General features: G+C 37.4%; 1 protein-coding gene and 1 long non-coding RNA gene across 2 annotated transcripts; one reads left to right on the top strand and one right to left on the bottom strand.

Annotated features, from left to right (window-relative positions):
• The first annotated feature begins 5,424 nt into the window (after positions 1-5,424).
• On the top strand, positions 5,425-9,162 carry LOC114821605 (vicilin-like seed storage protein At2g18540). The gene is made up of 5 exons (XM_029094504.2): positions 5,425-6,189; positions 6,960-7,135; positions 7,255-7,335; positions 7,454-7,750; positions 7,840-9,162. Exons 1-5 carry the CDS (start codon positions 5,883-5,885, stop codon positions 8,899-8,901), a joined length of 1,923 nt encoding a protein of 640 aa, XP_028950337.2. The 5' UTR covers positions 5,425-5,882; the 3' UTR covers positions 8,902-9,162.
• Positions 9,163-9,417: 255 nt separating this feature from the next.
• LOC114821606 (uncharacterized) lies at positions 9,418-11,476 on the bottom strand. The gene is made up of 2 exons (XR_011575996.1): positions 11,194-11,476; positions 9,418-10,891 (listed from the first exon to the last, which is right to left on the bottom strand). It is a non-coding gene; the product is annotated as an uncharacterized lncRNA (long non-coding RNA).
• Positions 11,477-18,671: the final 7,195 nt, after the last annotated feature.

Here is an 18,671-nt window from a genome sequence, read left to right as displayed (position 1 = left end):
AACATGAACTGTTCAATTTTGTGTCTTTTTTACACAACAATATTCTATTTAAGGGTATGTTCACTACCTGAATTTAACATTTGTCTGACGACCCTTCTTTTGTCAAGCCAAGTAACTTTATACGATGAAATAAAAAAATTTGTATGCCAAAACTTGGTCAACATTTAATTTTTTCCAGAAACTTTAAACAAAAAACTTGTTCGACTAGCATAGTTACCTTCGTCAGGCAACATTTTGCACCCTAGGAACCAAAATTGGCGTGTATTCTGACACATTTTATCCGACGGAGATAGTTTGTAGGCTAAGTAAACTTGGCCGGACTAAAAAGTTCGGCAGCCAAATCCCAATTCATTAAATAATTCGTTGGTCACTTCTCCTTTTCCTTGGTGACTTAGGGTTTAGGGTTTATATTTCATCGGGCATAATGTATTATTTCATCGGGCAAAGGTGACAGATATTTTCACAAATTAAATTTCTTCGACAATTTTTGAAATATGTGAAATTAAATTAAAAAATCCAACCGTCAATGTCGTTGGTATACACTTGAAGATGGCATATGCCAAAAATCATTCGAATGAAAGTATGCAGGATTAGGCAACGAGACGAATTCTTCGACGGTTGAAAACATATTATCATGATTTAACGGTTAATTTAGCTCCGATTTTGATGATTTTTAGTAACTACCCTCCTCAACCCTAGAAGAATACAATGAATGGACCCAATCATAAACACTTAGGGTGCGTTTATTGCACCAGATTATCTCGGACTGGATTAGCTTAAAAGACTAAGCTGAACTGTCTTGGCATGGACTAAGTAGGACAAGAATAGTGAAGCGTTTGGTGCAGTATCAGACTAAATCACGGACTAAATTATTTTTAGAATCTAAATATTTTTTTTACTACTTTTTAATTATTTTATTACTTTTTTATTTAGATATTTTCATTGACTCACCCTAACTCACTTCCCTTTTCTCTTTTTCGGTCCCTCACCCCGTGACCCCTCTTTCCTTCTCTCTTTCTTTCTATGCACTTCTATCTCTCTCTCTCTCTCTCTCTCTCTCTCTCTCTCCTCAACAATAATCTGCAACCTTTCTCTCTCTAAGCTCCGAGAAGGAACCCCCACCATTTCTCTTGATGCTGACCAAATCAACCCTCAAAAATCTGAACCTCGAACCCTTGGGACATGGGAAATCCACCTACGGCATTGTACGTATCATCGATGCACCATCGGGTGCTCTACCATTAATGCAGAGAGCTTGAGCTCTCTCAAACTCTATCTCAGGTATGAATTATTTCCCCTCTTGGTTGTGTGAGTTTTAATCTATCTAGAGAGTTCCATAAGCTGCATGATCTCCAGATTTCTCCAAAAAAAAATCCCTGATCACCGATTTCCCAAAAAAAAAATCTTGTCCATCAATGGCCTACAACAAATTCAAGCCTTTTCATTTCATTTCTTCTTCCCCTGCAATTCTACCAAAAATTGCCAAATGATGCTTGCTTTCCTTGGATCTCGAGAGAGTGGTGTTGGGCTAGCAGTGTATCTCGCTGAAGTTGGGAGTGGTGGTGTGATGGTGGCTGTCGGTGCTCAAGAAAACAGAGAGCAGAGAGTGGATGAGAGGAGACGAGGATAGACCAGACGAAGGGCTTAGTAGTCCCATGGTCACGGGGCGCTTTCGCTAAGACCTCTTAGCGAGGGAGATAGTCGGAGCGAATCCCCTGTAGTCTCATTAAAGTGAGTCCCAGCGGGTACCAAACACGGGACTGTACTAACCTTAGTCCAATCCAGTCCAATGAGAGTTAAGGAGGGCAAACAAACGCCCCCTTAAGAGTTTATCTTATACCTCCATTAAGTAGAATGTATTAAATTTATGATCGGATTCGTTCATTGTATTTTTCCTAGGGTTGAGGACTGTAGTTGTAAAAAAAAATCATCAAAATCGGAGCTGAAATCACTGTTAAATCGTGATTTTTTGTTTCTAATCGTTGAAGGATTTTGTCCAGTTACCTAATCCTTGAAAGTTTGTTTTGATGATTTTTGGAGTATGAGATCTCGGAGTAATACTAACACGCCCCAATCCCAGTGTCCGAAGGACAATGGGATGGCCACGTGCTGGCAGGCACCCGAGGGTGATGCAAGCAATTTATGAATGCATATGCTAAGAACTTGTAAAAATACATAAAAATTTTGAGCATAACTACACAATGTAATATTCAAATACAACATTTACAAAATAATATAATAATATTCAACTGCCAACAAAATAATGGTGATGATGCATGACATGTTCAGGCATACTACTAATTAAGATTACAAAGAAAGGGGTCATACACTGAAAGGACTCAAAGATACCGATGCGGGAGTGCCTTGACGCCGAAATTGTACACCTTGATTCTAAGTCCTGAGGGGAAATAAAACAAAACATGAGTGGACCAAGTTTATATATATGTAATACTAAAATAATTATTCATCAACGTACTAACTCCCAAAGTTTATGAAAACTCAATAGTATAATATGTAATAGGTTTTCCAAAAACCCTAGCATGCCATAAAACTTCATAAAATATATATCATATATAGTGTGCTTAGTAGTGGTATCAGTATCGCCCAAAGGCATATAGAACACTTCATTCGCCCGTAGGCCCTTATAGAACCCGACCGAAGCCATATATAGATATCATTCGCCTATAGGCATACAGTGACCACTATATAAGCACAAAAATCATTGAACATTATATTTCCAAAATATATCTCATCGGAGCTCAATAGCTCAAACATCATATCATAAATCATGTTCATAAATATCTCAGTGAAAGTAAATCCAGTAAAGCATGCAATATCAATTTGTGTAAATCCAATTTACTCATAAACTCATAAAACGTAACCATTACATCATGCTTTTCATGTATGCATTTCTAATAGTAAAATCATGCATTTTGGAAGGGGTCCACTCACAGATACTCCGTCGACGAAAAGCCGTTCGAACTAGGGAGGACAAAAATGCCACTAACAAACGCACCTAAGCACATAAAGGGACCAATTAATAAAACTTTACTCAAACGATTGAATTGGGAAAAACGGAATTAGTCTATGAGGGGTCCCAGCCGAAATCCAAAAAAGTCAACCCAAAAGTCAACGTTGGCCTGTCAACGATCAACGAAAGTCAACGGTCAACGTTGACCAAAAGTCAACATCTGACTCAGCCGAGCCTAGCCATGCCGTCGGAGCTCATTGGAATCTAGGATTTTTGGTCGGAAGTTTGAACAATTTTCAAAGTTTCGTAACTTCTTCGTTTTTTAACCAAATTTAACCCATAATATATCAAAATGAAGCTAGGAAAGTGTAGACCAAGATTATATCTATTTAAAAGCCCAATGGTCTGCTAGAAAACTGGGGAACTCACTGGAAAGCTGGGTAAACTTTAAACATTCATAACTTCTTCAATACTCAACCAAATCGAGTGATTCAAAAGCCAAAATAGTTAGGAATGTGGAAAAGAGATTCATATCAAGTGAGGACTGAGTGGTGGCTAGAGTTGGCCGAAAAATGACTTGAAAGTTGGCCAAACGACCAAAACCTGGAAATTTCCAGATTTGCACAATGACTTTCCTTGAGCCTTTTCCGAGTTTCTACATCACCAAAACCACCCAAAAACGTAGTAATCATGAACCTAGATACGACCTACAACAATAGGGACCAGTGTCGAGGTTTACCTTCATCGAAAATGGCGAGAAATCGTCAGAGAAGTTCCTTGAACAATGCAGCTCGGGGATGAGTTTTCAAATGGTTTTTCCTTCTATTTTCTTGGTTCAAGAACTCGTAGGGACTATGAGAGAAGGTTGTGGTGTAGTCTAGGTTGTTGTTATGTGTTGTTGTTTGAGTGAAAACCCTCTAGGAGGGTTGGTTTTTGAGAGAGGAATGAGAGGGTCGAGAGTGAGGGAGAGAGTTTGTGAGATAGAGAGGTTTTCAGAATTTGTGAGAGAAAGAGAGGTTTTCAGAAAATAATATAGGGAAGAGAGAAGAGGGGGGTCACGGGGGGAAAAAAGGGAGATAACATGTGGGCCCTAGTGGCTCACAAAACAAGGTCACTAAAGACGAAACATGAAAATATCCGAAAAACGTTCGATGTTTTGAAACATAAAATCTTCGTTATAACTCCAAATTTGAATCCGTTCGCGCCTACGCATTCGTGATGATGAGTACGATAAGAATAAATAAAAAAGATTAGTCACAAGCGTTACATCGAGACGGTCAACAAAAGTCAACGTTCATGCTACAAGGGCAATTTGGTAATTTCATACGCTCGATAATATAAGAATATGACAAATTTAGGATGGGGTATCACAAATACAAACAAGTTTGATGGTTGGATTATTGAAACTAATTTTGCAGACTGCAAAACTAATTGAAGGAATTGGATAGGATGAAATATCCCTTACCTTTGCATGACAAAATAGCATATATTGCCCTATGAAATGTAAACATTAAACCCTAAAGCATAAATTAAACTTTTGCACGACAAATCCGGAATTGTTTGTCACGCAAAATATGCCATATCATGCGCCAAATTTTTCCCTTTGCACGTAAACTTCACACAACAAAGGACTCTTGGCCCATCGAACAACATTCGTCGAGCAAAAGCCTCTGAAGAAACCAAAATGTTGACCTTTTTTGCCCGACGAACATTTATATTATGTTCGATAAAGTCTTGTTGCCCATCGAATTCCCGTTCGTCGGATAAATGTTAATTTCTGGTAGTGACCGATATTCCTTAATTATTAAGCAGTCAATTATGTGGAGAGCCTACTTCCTGTCTAAACTTACAGAAGATGTAGTAGTTGTGTTGTAATTCTAGTTAGCATTTAGTTTTTATGTATGTGCAATGCTTTTAAGAATAAAAATAAAAATATATGATAAACTTGTGAAACTCTTTGCAAGGGTTTTGGTTAATTACGAATATTCATCTTTGCAATCAAGTTTCAAGTTCAACTTTCCTCATTCATTCCGATAGAAAAACAAAAATATCGTGAAACTCTTCTTCAAGAGATTAATAATATGAAATCAATGCAGATGTGAAAAAAAATGTAATTATACGTATCCTTGAATAAATACCAAACCTGTTAGAACCTCTCTAACTTTCACTCAATGTACAATGTATTTCCAGTAACTTACTAAATATGGTGCCAGTTTGCATCCTATCAAAACCAAATTATAACACATTTCAACCTTCCCCAATACATTTTATCATACCTAAACCACCCTTAACAAGTTATATTTGCTTTATTTCTCAAATAGGAAAACCAAAGAAATAAAACAACCTGGGACCAAATAAAATCTCGCCGGAAATACCAATTTCACAAGTTGATTTCATTTTCTTTAACTATATTGAAGTTTCTTCTCTGTCAGTATTACCGTTTAATGATACTTTTCTCCTATACAAGTGGAAGGTTTAAGTTTATCTCTTAAATAATGAGTTCAACACCAAATTATTAAAGATGATATAGTGTAAATCACTATGTTATATGTAATAATTAAAAAAAAATCTCTTCAATCTTCAAGGATGATGGGCCATTAAGGCCTCCGACTCCAACCCAATTCCCATTTTCTATCAAAAATCTGTTTGAGTCCCCCCGAAATTTCGGTTTCGAAAGTCAGTGTTCAAAACTGCATGGTCTCCACGGGCAGACAAAAGACCTGATCACATGCCACCGGCCTCGATCAACAGCCACGTGCCCATGCAAACAGACAACGTTAGCACTTGTTCTTTTCTCTCTTTCCGGATTGGAACGCCGACTCTCTCGTTTATCTGAACCCAATTTTCTTCTATTTAGACACCCCCCCCCCTTCACTGCAATGCAAATCCATCACTACATCCATAAAAAAGAATGTTGAAAAAAGCTCACATCTTCTTCTTCTTCCTGCTTTCTGTTGCTGTGTCTTTCCATGCAGCAAATGCACTGAAAAATGAATGTGAATGTGGTTCAGACGGTGGCGGTGGTGCTCCGGCTGGGTCTCTGGTGAATATAAATCAACGGCGTTCACTGGTTTCAACTGAGTATGGAGAGGTCTGGTCCGTTGATGTGAATGATGGACACGGGAGGCCTTACCATATCCAGTTCATCACTTTGGAACCCGACTCGCTCTTCCTTCCGGTGCTTCTCCATGCAGACATGGTTTTCTATGTCAACACAGGTAACATGTATTCCATCACATGGTTATTCGGAGACAGACTGTGGTGATGTTAGAGAATTGTTTATGTTGTCTGATTGTGAATCTCAAACTTATATTTACTATTTTTTCATTGGTGCATTGAAAAATGCTTATGCTACTCTATTGTGAATCTGAAATATATATATATATATATATATATATATTATATATGAGTGATGCTAGATTGACCACCTAATTAAACTATCTTTTGTACACATAACGTGGTGATTGATGGTTGAATTCCTTCTTTTAATCATCAAAGAAAGAATAGAAAGCTATATCATATGGTTACACAATATATCTGGTTTAAAACCTGGTATCTCATTTTTGTTCCCGTATTTCACCATCTTGAAAAATGTTTGTCTGTTGGATGTAAATCTGAAACATTGATGAATGGTCCAAATCACGGTCTAACAAATGCATACTATGGATATCTGAAACCTCGACAAATGGTCGAAATTCACAATCAAAAATGCTTGTTGTCCAACTATGAATCTAATGACAGCATCTGAATTCCTTTATTTTGAGCCTATATATTTGTTTCAAGGCTAATGCTATTTGTACGCCCAAAGTTCACATAAAAGTGACACACTATAATATAGATCAGACCCACATAATAGTATAACCGATTTCTATTAGAGAGTGTATCAACAAGTATGTCAGTTTTGTGTGTACAAATAGTTTTTATCGTTATTTCAATTACATTTTATTTTTATCTTAGTTGGGGTTTTTGTTGTTTTGTTGGATTTTAGGGAGTGGGAGGTTGAGTTGGACTGACGATGAAATTAGAAGGGTGGATATAAAGAGAGGTGATCTCTATAGACTCGACCCAGGCACTGTTTTCTATGTACAAAGTAACTTAGAGACTGAGCGCCCGAAGCTGAGAATTAATGCAATCTTTGCAAGCAACTCTGATGATGACTTATATGTAAGAAGACCTATTTCTGATCCTTTTTCTTTACTTTCCTAGTTTACCATAAATCTTTTGGACATTTTCATCCATTTTTTGTCAAAAATTTCTTGTTTCTGTTGACAAAACGTGTGCAGGATCCAGCAGTAGGGGCATACTCCAGCATTAGGGACATAGTCCGAGGGTTTGATCCGAAATTGCTTCGGTCAGCCTTCAAGGTATGAGCCAGTCCAACCCAGAATCAAACAATGGGAAGTTCTCACTGTGTCATCAGAAATAATTGTAAATTTTAATCTAATTTTTTTAATTTAATGCAAAATGGTGGTTGATTATTAGGTCTCTGAGGAAGTGATAGAATCAATAGTAAATGGAACAGACCAATCTGCCATTGTGCATGCGATTCCAACAAAGAAAGAAACTTTCTGGGATTTGGAGGCTCGATTCCTGAAAACGTTTCTACTAGGCAATGATGGCATTGCATTCAACAGTAAGAAGAAGACAACAACGTATAATATTTTCGACGAGGAACCAGATTTCGAGAATTGCAACGGTTGGAGCCTAACTGTGAACAAAAAAACCTCCAACTTGTTAAAGGGATCAAACATTGGTCTTTTCATGGTGAATTTGACAAAGGTCTGTCTTTGATCTATTGTTAAATTGAAGTGTGTAGTTAATTGAATGTTTTAATTTTAATAATGTGGGTTTTTTTTTTTTCATCGAAGGGGTCAATGATGGGACCTCATTGGAATCCAAGGGCAACTGAGATAGCAATAGTACTACAAGGGCAAGGGATGGTTAGGGTGGTTTGTTCAAGCACCGCAGTGAAGAAATCGGAATGCAGAAACATGCGGTTTAGGGTTCATGAAGGAGATGTATTTGCTGTGCCTAGGTTCCATCCAATGGCTCAGATGTCATTTAACAATAACTCTCTTGTGTTCATGGGGTTCAGCACGACAGAAAAGAAAAACAATCCTCAGTTTTTGGCTGGAAAATACTCGGTTCTGCAGACTTTGGACAAACAGGTCTTGGCAGCATCGTTTAATGTTACCAACACAACGATTGATCAACTTCTGTCTGTGCAGCCCGAGTCGTTTATAATAGATTGTACTTCTTGTGCTGAAGAAGAGGAGAAAGTGATGTTGGAAGAGATTAAAAAGGAGAGGGAGGAAGAGGAAGCTAAGAAGAGGGAGGAAGAGGAGGCTCAAAAGAGAGAGCAGGAGGAACAAGAGAGAAAGAGGGAGGACGAGGAAGCTAAGAAGAGGGAGGAAGAGGAGAGAGAGACACAAGAGGAAGAGAGAAAGAGGGAGGAGGAAGCAAGGAAACGAGAAGAAGAGGAGGCCACAAGAGAGCGAGAAGAGCAAGCAGCGAGGGAGAGAGGGGAGCAAACCGCGAGGGAGCGAGAGGAGCAAGCCGCAAGGGAGCGAGAAGAGCAAGTGGCAAAACAGCAAGAGGAGCAAGCCCCAAAGGAGCAAGAAGAGCAAGAGGCGGCAAGGGAGAGAGAAGAACGAGAAGCGGCAAGGGAGCGAGAAGAGGAGGGTAGACAACAAGAAAAAGAGGGCAGGCAAGGAGATGATGAAAGAAGACAACAGGAAAAAAGAGAGAGGGAGAGGAGGCAACAAGAGGAGTGGAAAAGACGAGAGGAAGACGCGCGGAGGGAGCGGGAAGAGGCTCAGAGACAACAAGAAGAAGGGCAAGGAAGAGGAGAACAAACAGAGCAAGAGGGAGGAGGCGGAGGCTTCGACGCGGAGGAGGGAAGGAGATACCTGAGTGTCTTGAAGATTTAACTGAGATCTAGTTTCTCCAGTTAGCTCGGCTGTTCTGTCTCTTGAGTTTTGGTCTGCTGCATGTTTTGTTCATAGAATAATGTCTTGTGCTGGCTTTTATATTTGAAGTTTTGCTATATATAAGTAAAGCTTGCAATTCAACATACTAAGTGCAAAAGTCAGCAATTACTATGTATATGGAAGACTGCAGCCCACTACTTCTGGAAGATTATCAATACTTGCAATAATTCCATAAATACAATTATGAACCGCATTCAATTATAGAGGGCTGCACTTGCAACAGAATTGCAAAATGCTGGAGACAAACCGACCAAACCCTGTAGAACTGCTACACCAGCCACAGGCAAACAATTATGAAGAAAGTACTCGAGAATCCTAAGATATGTGTTGTTTTCAGGTATAGTCTATGACTGTAACAAGACTCTTGAATCGTTCTATAGCGTCTTACAATTAAAGAAAGTATTTATGTTCTTCCTTGACGTATTTCCAACCCTGATTTGCACATAGTAACGGATATATACTAAACGCCAATATCATTTATGTCCATATATGTCAGTAGTATGATGCACATGATTGTCTCCACAAACCAGATCACATCTTTCATAACATGGTCAAAATTGGAAAAGCATCCCGACAAATTATAGAGGTCTGCAGGAAAGGTTAGTCAAAATGAAAAACCAAACCTTTTCCGTAAGGCCAATAATGCAAGCTGTTGAGGAACCCTTTGCTTTGGTACATGAGCAAGCCTTCTCTAACACCCTGGCGGGGTTAAAGCAACCCTCAGGTTCCTCTTGAATTGCCCTTACAGAATGAGACATAAGTTCACGTGAAAAGAATCCAGCATTGACACCAACATCTGCCCATCCACCCACACCATCTGCTACACCAATTGCTTGTGCATCTTCACAAATGAAATGGGCATCCTCTCCTCCTGTCGCCTCCTTATCAGGATGTGGCAGGTAACATGATCCTGAAAGTAGCTTCAGAGCTTTTGGTCTGTCTGAAATGAAACCAAGGAATATACTGTTCTGTAAATCTTATAGATGTGACTTGTGAAAGTGTCTTCCAATCTAATACATAGTGCTGAGGACATAAATTGCCTACATTGGCTTGAGACAGTGCTATAACCCCAACTCAAATTAAGTAAACACTAATCAATTGTGTTTGCTATTCATATTGTTTTACATACATCAATTAACAAGTAAGCGTGCACAGAAGATAACCCTTAATTCCATTCTAAACAAAAAAAGAAATCTACGAGTGCTGAGTAAATGGCTAAACAATGAAATAGGCAAAGTAAACAACAGATAGAGCACATAGTGGTCAGACAAAATGGTAGAGTTTGCTGGTTGTTCATCATTAGAGTTGCCATCAAATGTCAAATTATGAACAGCACCAGTAGCGTTGCATAAGGAAGATGACGTCTGGATATCCCTCAAAGCTAGGTTTCAGTAAACTGCTCTGCCGTCTATCACTAAAATAAACACCTGTAGGTTTTGATAAGTCAAATGAATTCCTGCCACTTGAAATTAATTCATCAACATAAACGTCACCAAAGACAGGTGTCGAACTTGAAGCAGCCATAGATTTTCCCTTACGCAGGAGGACTGGAACTATATCTAGTTGCGTCTGATATCAAAAGGGTTGCATACGGTACACTACAAGACAACCCTGAACTCCGTGACAACAATTTTCCACGACAAGGTAGTAAAGTTTTCAAATCTCCTAGCCCGCTCCTGCTTATCACTCTCCAAATACTAGAACATACAGTAGTGTTCACCTTGGGAAGTATCCCGGGCCACATTTTAGCTCCTTATGTAAAACACCCTTGATTCAATTACCCTCCCAAAGTAAACCGGACCCAAATTTTGGTATCGGAGATAATGTCTCATCACTGACAGTCACAGAACATCTAATTTACCACATTAACCTAAAACCTACTGCTTCTAAGATTGCTCAACTTCCGGACCGAGGCGTATGGCTCTTAAACCTGTAAAAACGGTAACAAAAATTTGAATTTCATCACAAAAGATGTGAGCTTTTAGCTACATGCACAATAACAATGCTTAAATATTCCCTTAAATTTTATTATTTTACCAGAATTATGCAATTTTTCCAAATCACCTCTACAAATTTATGTTAGCACCAAACAATATTATCTCAAAAATTGATTTCTGAGCAATAAGACAAGGTACCTATATCAAAACCAATCGAAAATTCGAACTTTGAAGCATGAGAACATTGCTGCTATGGAATGTAAAACCAGTTGAGAGGATAACCAGAAAAACGCACCCTTTTCGAGCTGGGCAAAACCGATGCTGGAACTGAATCCGACCAGGAAGAGAATTTGATAGACGAAGCTCCAAGGTGTTATTTTGGTCAATTTGGATTGTATCCTCGGAGCTTCGTTATCCACAAATCTGTGCCTTTGGGTTGTATGTTGGCGTTATGCTTTAGGAGAATTCAGGGGGAGGGAGAGAGGGAGGGGGGGGGGGGGGGGGGGGGGGGGGGGGGGGGTTGGGGCAGAGGGAGAGGGGGAGAGAGAGAGAGAGAGTTGCGGGTTAGGAGCCCAGCTGGTAGGCGCGTAATGTCAAATTTTACATGTTATTCTCACTTTATTAACCTTATGTTATCTTTAATTTTCTTTTGTCTCATTTTTCTCCCAAAATCATACTTCTTTTATGCCAACTCCAATCCACGACCTAAAACCTATAATTCTCCTTCTATTCCCCTTCTATTCCCATTGATTCATTCCAACCCAAGTTCTAATTTGAACATAAAACCTAAAAAAAAGTCAGATTTAGGCCAGGATTAGTGGTGAAGCCCCCACCCACATGGGTGTGTCTCCCACTTGTCTGCCAATAAATTTGAGCCCAACAGCTCTTTTGGTTGATCAACGGCTCATATTCAAATGGGTTGTTTGTCACGCCCCGATCTCGACATACATTCAGGATCAACACGTGACGTCACCAAATACCCATATCTCTAACACACCCCGCCTCCAGGATATGGGCAAAGCACAACTCAAGAATCAAATTGCATAGTAATTTTTTGTATACTTTATGGCTGCATCTAACATTCTCGTTAGACTGCCTATGTACCCTAAATAGGGATCAAACCATTCGTAGTTCCCTAACATACCTCACGTTTTACAAAGTCTGATACGAAATCCATCTCATATCAAAGCAGGCCATAATCCCACCAATAGACATCCAACAAAAGCAATAATTCAATTATCATCCAAGTCATCCAATTATGCACACGATCAAGTAGCACCCAACAAGAGTAATCAACCAATGAGATAAATAATAATATAAGATTCCATGAAGTTTAGTATAATCAAACTCTGTAATTGTCTATCGCATTTCCCCTAACTAGATTCCTAAGCATTGTTCTTAGTCACTGGTACACGGATGCTTCAACATGACCAATTCCATTTTCACAAATATAAGACATTACTAAATGCATGACATAAACTTTAATTCTAGTCAAAGTACTTGGAATTACTAATTTAACAGCACCCAATTCAAATGCCATTTTGGTTGATCTATAATAACTTCATCACTGCCAATACGTTTGAATGGAAATAATTCTGAACCATAGGTGATTTTTGTGTTTCAATAGGTATAAATGCACCGATACATTAAATCATTGAGCTTATAATTGTATAAGAAAATGGTTCTTTGAAACCCAACACATAACCATACAACGTGGTTTAGCCACAAACTCAATATGCATTAGTAAATTAGAATTAAAACTGAGAGAAGAACAAATATTGCAAAGGCAAAAACCTCCCTCTCCACAAAAGTTGCAGAAAAGCAGTTTCAATCAACCAAGATTAAACCTGATTTTGAACACCCAAAACTATATCGGTTGATGCAAACTTACATGGGTTTCAAAGCTTGTTTTGTGTACTTTAGAAGCATAAAAGATTTGTAGATAACGGAGTTCTAAGTTGAAAGTTATGCAAATTACAAAATAGAGTCTCAAAACTGGAACCTAGTATTTGCTGCTGTCTGGCAATTTCGGGACTCAAGTTTGAGTATGATTTTGACATATCAATACTCAATGGAATTACATGAAATTAGATGGGTTTAGATCACGAACATGTCTAGTTTTAAACCATGTAATATACGCTCAAAAGGAGTTCAAAAGGAGAGCACTAACACTAGGGTGCAGGGTTATGAGCTCTAAATGCATCTAATATGGCATGTACGACTTATAGACAACTTGTACGACAATGTCGGAGTTGCTTAAAACATAATATAGTTATGCCATCACTCAATCGTTCCAAATAAAATGTAATCATAACCATGCATCCCACATTTCACAACATATACTCACTTGAACTTATCTGAGCATCCTATGTTCACCTTCATACTTTAAAGCATTCACAATAATAAAGCATTCACAATAATTTTGCGCAATAATATACTTATGGACATGCCTTGATGCAAATCCAAAACTTAACCATATCGTAGTACTTCCATATATATATATATATATATATATATATAATGTGGTGTAAAATGCACAATCTATAACCCCTACTCCCGAACTATTAATTTTCGAGAGTAATTATCGGTGGCAAGCTTAACTAAACACTAGTTTAACTAACTATCAATACTTATGATTCTTTACTTCAATTTCTCGATCCTTCACATGATGATTTATGACCACATCCAATCACTAAATCATAAGGTTAAATCTCACATTTTCCTCCAATATCACTCACATGACACAATTTCCCAAACAATGCTATTGTCTCAATTATTTAGTCTCATTTATGGTATGGTTGCATCTAACGTCTCGTTAGACTGCCTACGTACCCTAAACAGGGATCAAGCCATTCGTAGTTCATATTAGTACTTCAAAACATTCACAATAATTATATGCAATAATCAATTTATAATCGATTGTGGAATTATCAATCATATATATATATACACACACACACGATAGAAAGGAAAAGACCCACTTACCTTAGGTCCGCACTACAACTCCCTAGCACGAATATCGAGACATCACGAACCATTGTCGTCTAGAACAATTATCAAATCACATCTCAGAGTTCTTACCAATAGAATACATAATTTACATAAAACACATCCCTACGTAGTTCGATCCGGAAGATCCGCATCACGGATTTCCAATCTGTTACTTCCAAAGATACACATTATACTTCTAAAACAACATCCTAAAGTTCCATTACGATCCAACGGTCGAATCTTCGCCAATTGCCAAAACCAAATGACGGTTAACATTTTATTTTACTAACTTACAAATCCAATTCAGGAAGATCCGTGCGTCGTATTCCCGATCCAAAAGTTCCTAGGCTCCTCAAATATTAAGTACTATAACATATTAAAGTTTGGTGACGATCCAACGGTCGGATAGTCTATTCATATAATGACCTATTAATGTAACGTAGAGAATTTAGGTTCCAACAATCATCCTACGCCATACAATTACCATAACTAAACTCAAGGCATCTAATTTAGCCTAACAGTAGCATCGACGGTCCCCTGGCTACGCACCGCCGCGGGTGGCGGTTAGCCGCCCCAACTTGCCGAAAAATTCAACTATTTCTAAAAATTCTCAAATTTCACAGAAATGAAGATCTCAATGAGTGGAGCAACTTTCATACCTATAACTAAGGCCAATTTCGCCAGAAAAAGTCACAATTTCCCCAAAACCCGTCGGCAACCCTAAGTGGGGTGCACTTTAATTCAACCTCAATTGAACTCCAACGCCCCAAAACTTGATTGGGCTTTGTTCCTGGGTTCAAGTGAGTTGATAATGGGTGGTGATCGAATGAGTTTGCTTCATGAATGGTAGATCACCGCCATAAGGCCCTCAACGCCACCGTCTAGGTTCTGAAAAATGATAGAAAACCGCCGGATATAGCTTCGGGTCAAAACCAGGTCACGCGGGTTGGCTGATACCCGATTCTCCCCCCTTTTTCTTCTTCTCTCCTTTTCCTTATTTCCCTCCTTTCTCTCTCTTATGATTGGTCGTCCTTCTTCCTCTCTCCTCTCCCGATTCGCCACCATTTCCCCTCTTTTTTCCTCCTGAAACTCTCCATTCTTTCTCTTGCTGCCATCAGGCAGCCTTCCCCCCTCATTTTTTTTCCAACATTAAAATAACTAAAAGATAATAGTATAAAGATAAAAGAATATATATATATATATATACAGAGAGCTTAAGGGAATGGATCCCCATTTTTTGAAAAAAAAAATAGGGATTAGGTGTGGGGCCCACTTCACATCTAATTTCAACGATCCGAACCATCTATTTTGTTAGTCTCGATTCATAGATCATCCTTGCAAAATATTAGCTAAATTGGAAATGTTTAAGACATCTAATTGGGTTCAAGGAAATAAACGAATACTTTGTTATATAAGAAAATATGAAATTTGATATTGATAATTAAACAGGCAAATGGTTTCGGATTGAATTGAATTTTTGCAAGGATGATCTATGAATCGAGACTAACAAAATAGACGGTTCGGATCGTTGAAATTTGATGTGAAGTGGGCCCCACACCTAATCCCCATTTTTTTCAAAAAATGGGGATCCCTCCCCTTCAGCTCTCTGTATATATATATATATATATATATATATATATATATATATATATATAGTAACTAAAACAAAAGTACTTCTCGGGTTTACAATTTCGTAAAACTTTAATCGTAACTCCAAATCCTCTTCTGCTTGCGCCTATGAGCCCGTATTGTCGAGTACTTCAGGAATACGCTAAAGGAATATTTCATACACCTCACTATACGTTGATTAACGAAAGTCAATACCCTTGCCTCTAAGGGCATTTTCGTAAAATCATGCTTTTAAAATTTGTAAAAACATAAAATTAGGGACGAGTCGTCACAGTAACAAAAAAAATCTAATGGCCCAAATTTGAAGTCAATGGTTAAAATAATTATAAAAAATTATTTAACTCAAAAGTCACCCAAAAACTCTATAAATACCTATATATTTGTTGAAACATCCACACAAAACTCACTTTTCTCCTACAATTCTTCTAATTTTTATTTCTACCATCTTCCAAAACCACGTGTTTGCTCATGTGTCTTGTGTTTATACATCTCTATCATTTGTTTCATATTCTTCTATAGTTTTTCATGAGTTTCATGTGTCGGTTTAGTGAGTTTTCAATGTTTATCGAAATTTAAATATTTTTAGGTTAAAATGTTCATAAAATTAATTTAGGATAGTTTACATAATTTTTTTAAAAGTTAATTTTAAAATAATAGCCTAAATTCATTCTTTAATAATCTGGTGCTAAAATTTTAGGCCATAAGGGTTGGAGTAGAAAAGCAGTTTCTGGGTTAAAACCCAAATTTTCTGGGCTAAAAATTTTAGGTTTTAGGCCAAGGGTTGGAGATGGTTTTGGTCTAGCATTAAAAACGATGATGTAGCAGGCATTTGGCCCACCAAAAATTTTAAAATCATAAAAAAAAAAATTATAAAAAAACACTACAAATTGAAAAATCTTTGTTTGCATTTTTTGACTATCACTACTGACACACTCTGACCTAGATGTCTACTTGGACTCCGAATTGAGTTGTGCTAACCGACACCATGATGGTGACGAAGCCATAAAGTGTAGTGTAGTGGAAAAATGATGTGAATAAATTTAAACCTAAAAGTGTCTAATCAAAAGAGTGCCTACGTGTTCATACTGTCAAGAACTACGAAGATACGCTAAAAGAATGAGTTGTACGTCTCTCTAACCGAAGGTCAACAAAAGTCAAAACTTTGCCTCTAGGGCATTCTCGTCAAATCACGTTTTTTAAATTAATAAAATTGTAAATATAGTGATGGGTTGTCACAACTACAATCCCACCCTACTCCTCAATCTTTTCTGGGGGGTTGGGCACAACATCTGTTCTTGGCACTCAAATCACTAATATCTCCACCATTCAGAGCTCAACACCTCACTCTATCGCCCACACCATGCACCCACCGAACCAAAGTTGATTCCAAATCGGCTACGACCAAGTCGTGTCAATTCGATTCTCGAATTACTTATCATCTTCCTTATCACCAGGCGGAGAATTATCACAAGCAAGCGAAACCACCACTTCACTTCGAATTTCATTGCAAGTTGACCATTTCTTGCTCCTTACAGAAGTCATTGTCGATTCACCGGTATTAGTCTAACTTCGTTTTCTCTCTTTTCTTTGTGTGCGCATGTTTTCGTCAATTCAATCCACGGCGGAAATTTGCTCTCATAGATTTAATGCGACCACATCCACCCTAAAAACAAGGAAAGGAGAAGGTTTGTCCAAAAGAAAAGAAAACATAAGAGTGAGCATGTGTAAATAAGATTTTGTTGGACCTTTCAACCCAATCTTATAAATAAAGAGTAAAATTAGAATTACTTCAAACATTTCTTCAAATCAAAGCATGTCTTGTTCACACTGGAAACTATATTGAGCTAATATATATTCCAAAAAACGGTTATTAGCGCTGAAAAAAGTTCATTCTTTTTTCTTCATGCACTAAATAAGTAAGAAATGATTTTTTTTTTTTTTTTTTTAGAGTGCTCATAACAACATTCTAAAGATAACTTTTTAATTAAAAAAATCTAAAAGAAGAAAAGGTCAGAATCTTGTGTATATTAGTAAAGCAGGCAAAGGTTGACAACCTAGATTATACAAAGTTTAATCCATATTTTAGTGATCTATTCCTTACATTGCAGGCAAAAGATGTGGTTGACAAATTATAGGTATGGTATCAACATAAAGTATTGGTAGTTCAAGGTAGAATTTATATGTCAATAAATCTTCTTGTTCTTCTTTTTAATTTTATTTTAATAAGAAAATATTTATTAATACCCCATTCTCTCTAAAACAATTCAAAATTATAAAATCTTGTATTTGCTAATTAAGGAGAAATGTGGTAGAAGGATGACATTGGAGTTTGGACAGTCGCGATCAACTTCTATTCAAACATCAAGATATTGACTCTCTCCCCAACAAAAAAATATATATATATATATACATATATATATATATATTTATTTATTTATATGTGTTCAAATTTGATTTTTTTCTTCTTCTCCTCTATGTCAATGGTGTTGTTGATTGAAAAACTTTATAAACATCGAAGAAAAAAGTGACTGATTTTATGTTCTAAAGTCAAGTGAAATGTTTGAGGAATGTAAATCGAAATAGCAAAACTCTTGTTTCATGTGATTTACAAGTGAAATCAAGATTTTGTCACAATTAAAGGATAAATTCTAGAATTCAAAGGTTCAACAGAAGTATAGAATAATCTCTCGAGATAGAATTAAAAATATTTATTCGATTACACATAAGAATTGAACTTGAATTTAATATGAAATAGATAAAGATCCTACTATATACACTGTACACCACAGGACCATTTCAAGATATTAAAGACGCCATTTAATTTTTGTCTTTGGGGACCATGTTAGACGCGTTCAAACAATTATGGAAAACCGCACACTGGCACAAATTTCTTGTAATTTCTCGTAGTCATTAAAATCCCAAATCTCATCCCGTTGTGCGCTAACGAGAGCTTACAAAGCATGATGACACTGTTGAACGAGAACAACTTACAAAGCATGTTGCCATTGTTAGCGTAACATCTCATACCATGAACTATTGGAACTCCTCGTGATAAACTTTATAGCCCAGCATGACACACCACCATCACCATCGACATTGTTTCAACTTAATCACTTATTACTAAGTGTTGACTTTTATTACAAAAAATCTCGG

Source organism: Malus domestica, chromosome 15 (genome assembly GCF_042453785.1).
Source record: "Malus domestica chromosome 15, GDT2T_hap1".
NCBI lineage: Eukaryota > Viridiplantae > Streptophyta > Magnoliopsida > Rosales > Rosaceae > Malus > Malus domestica.
This window is presented reverse-complemented; position numbering and strand designations above follow the sequence as displayed.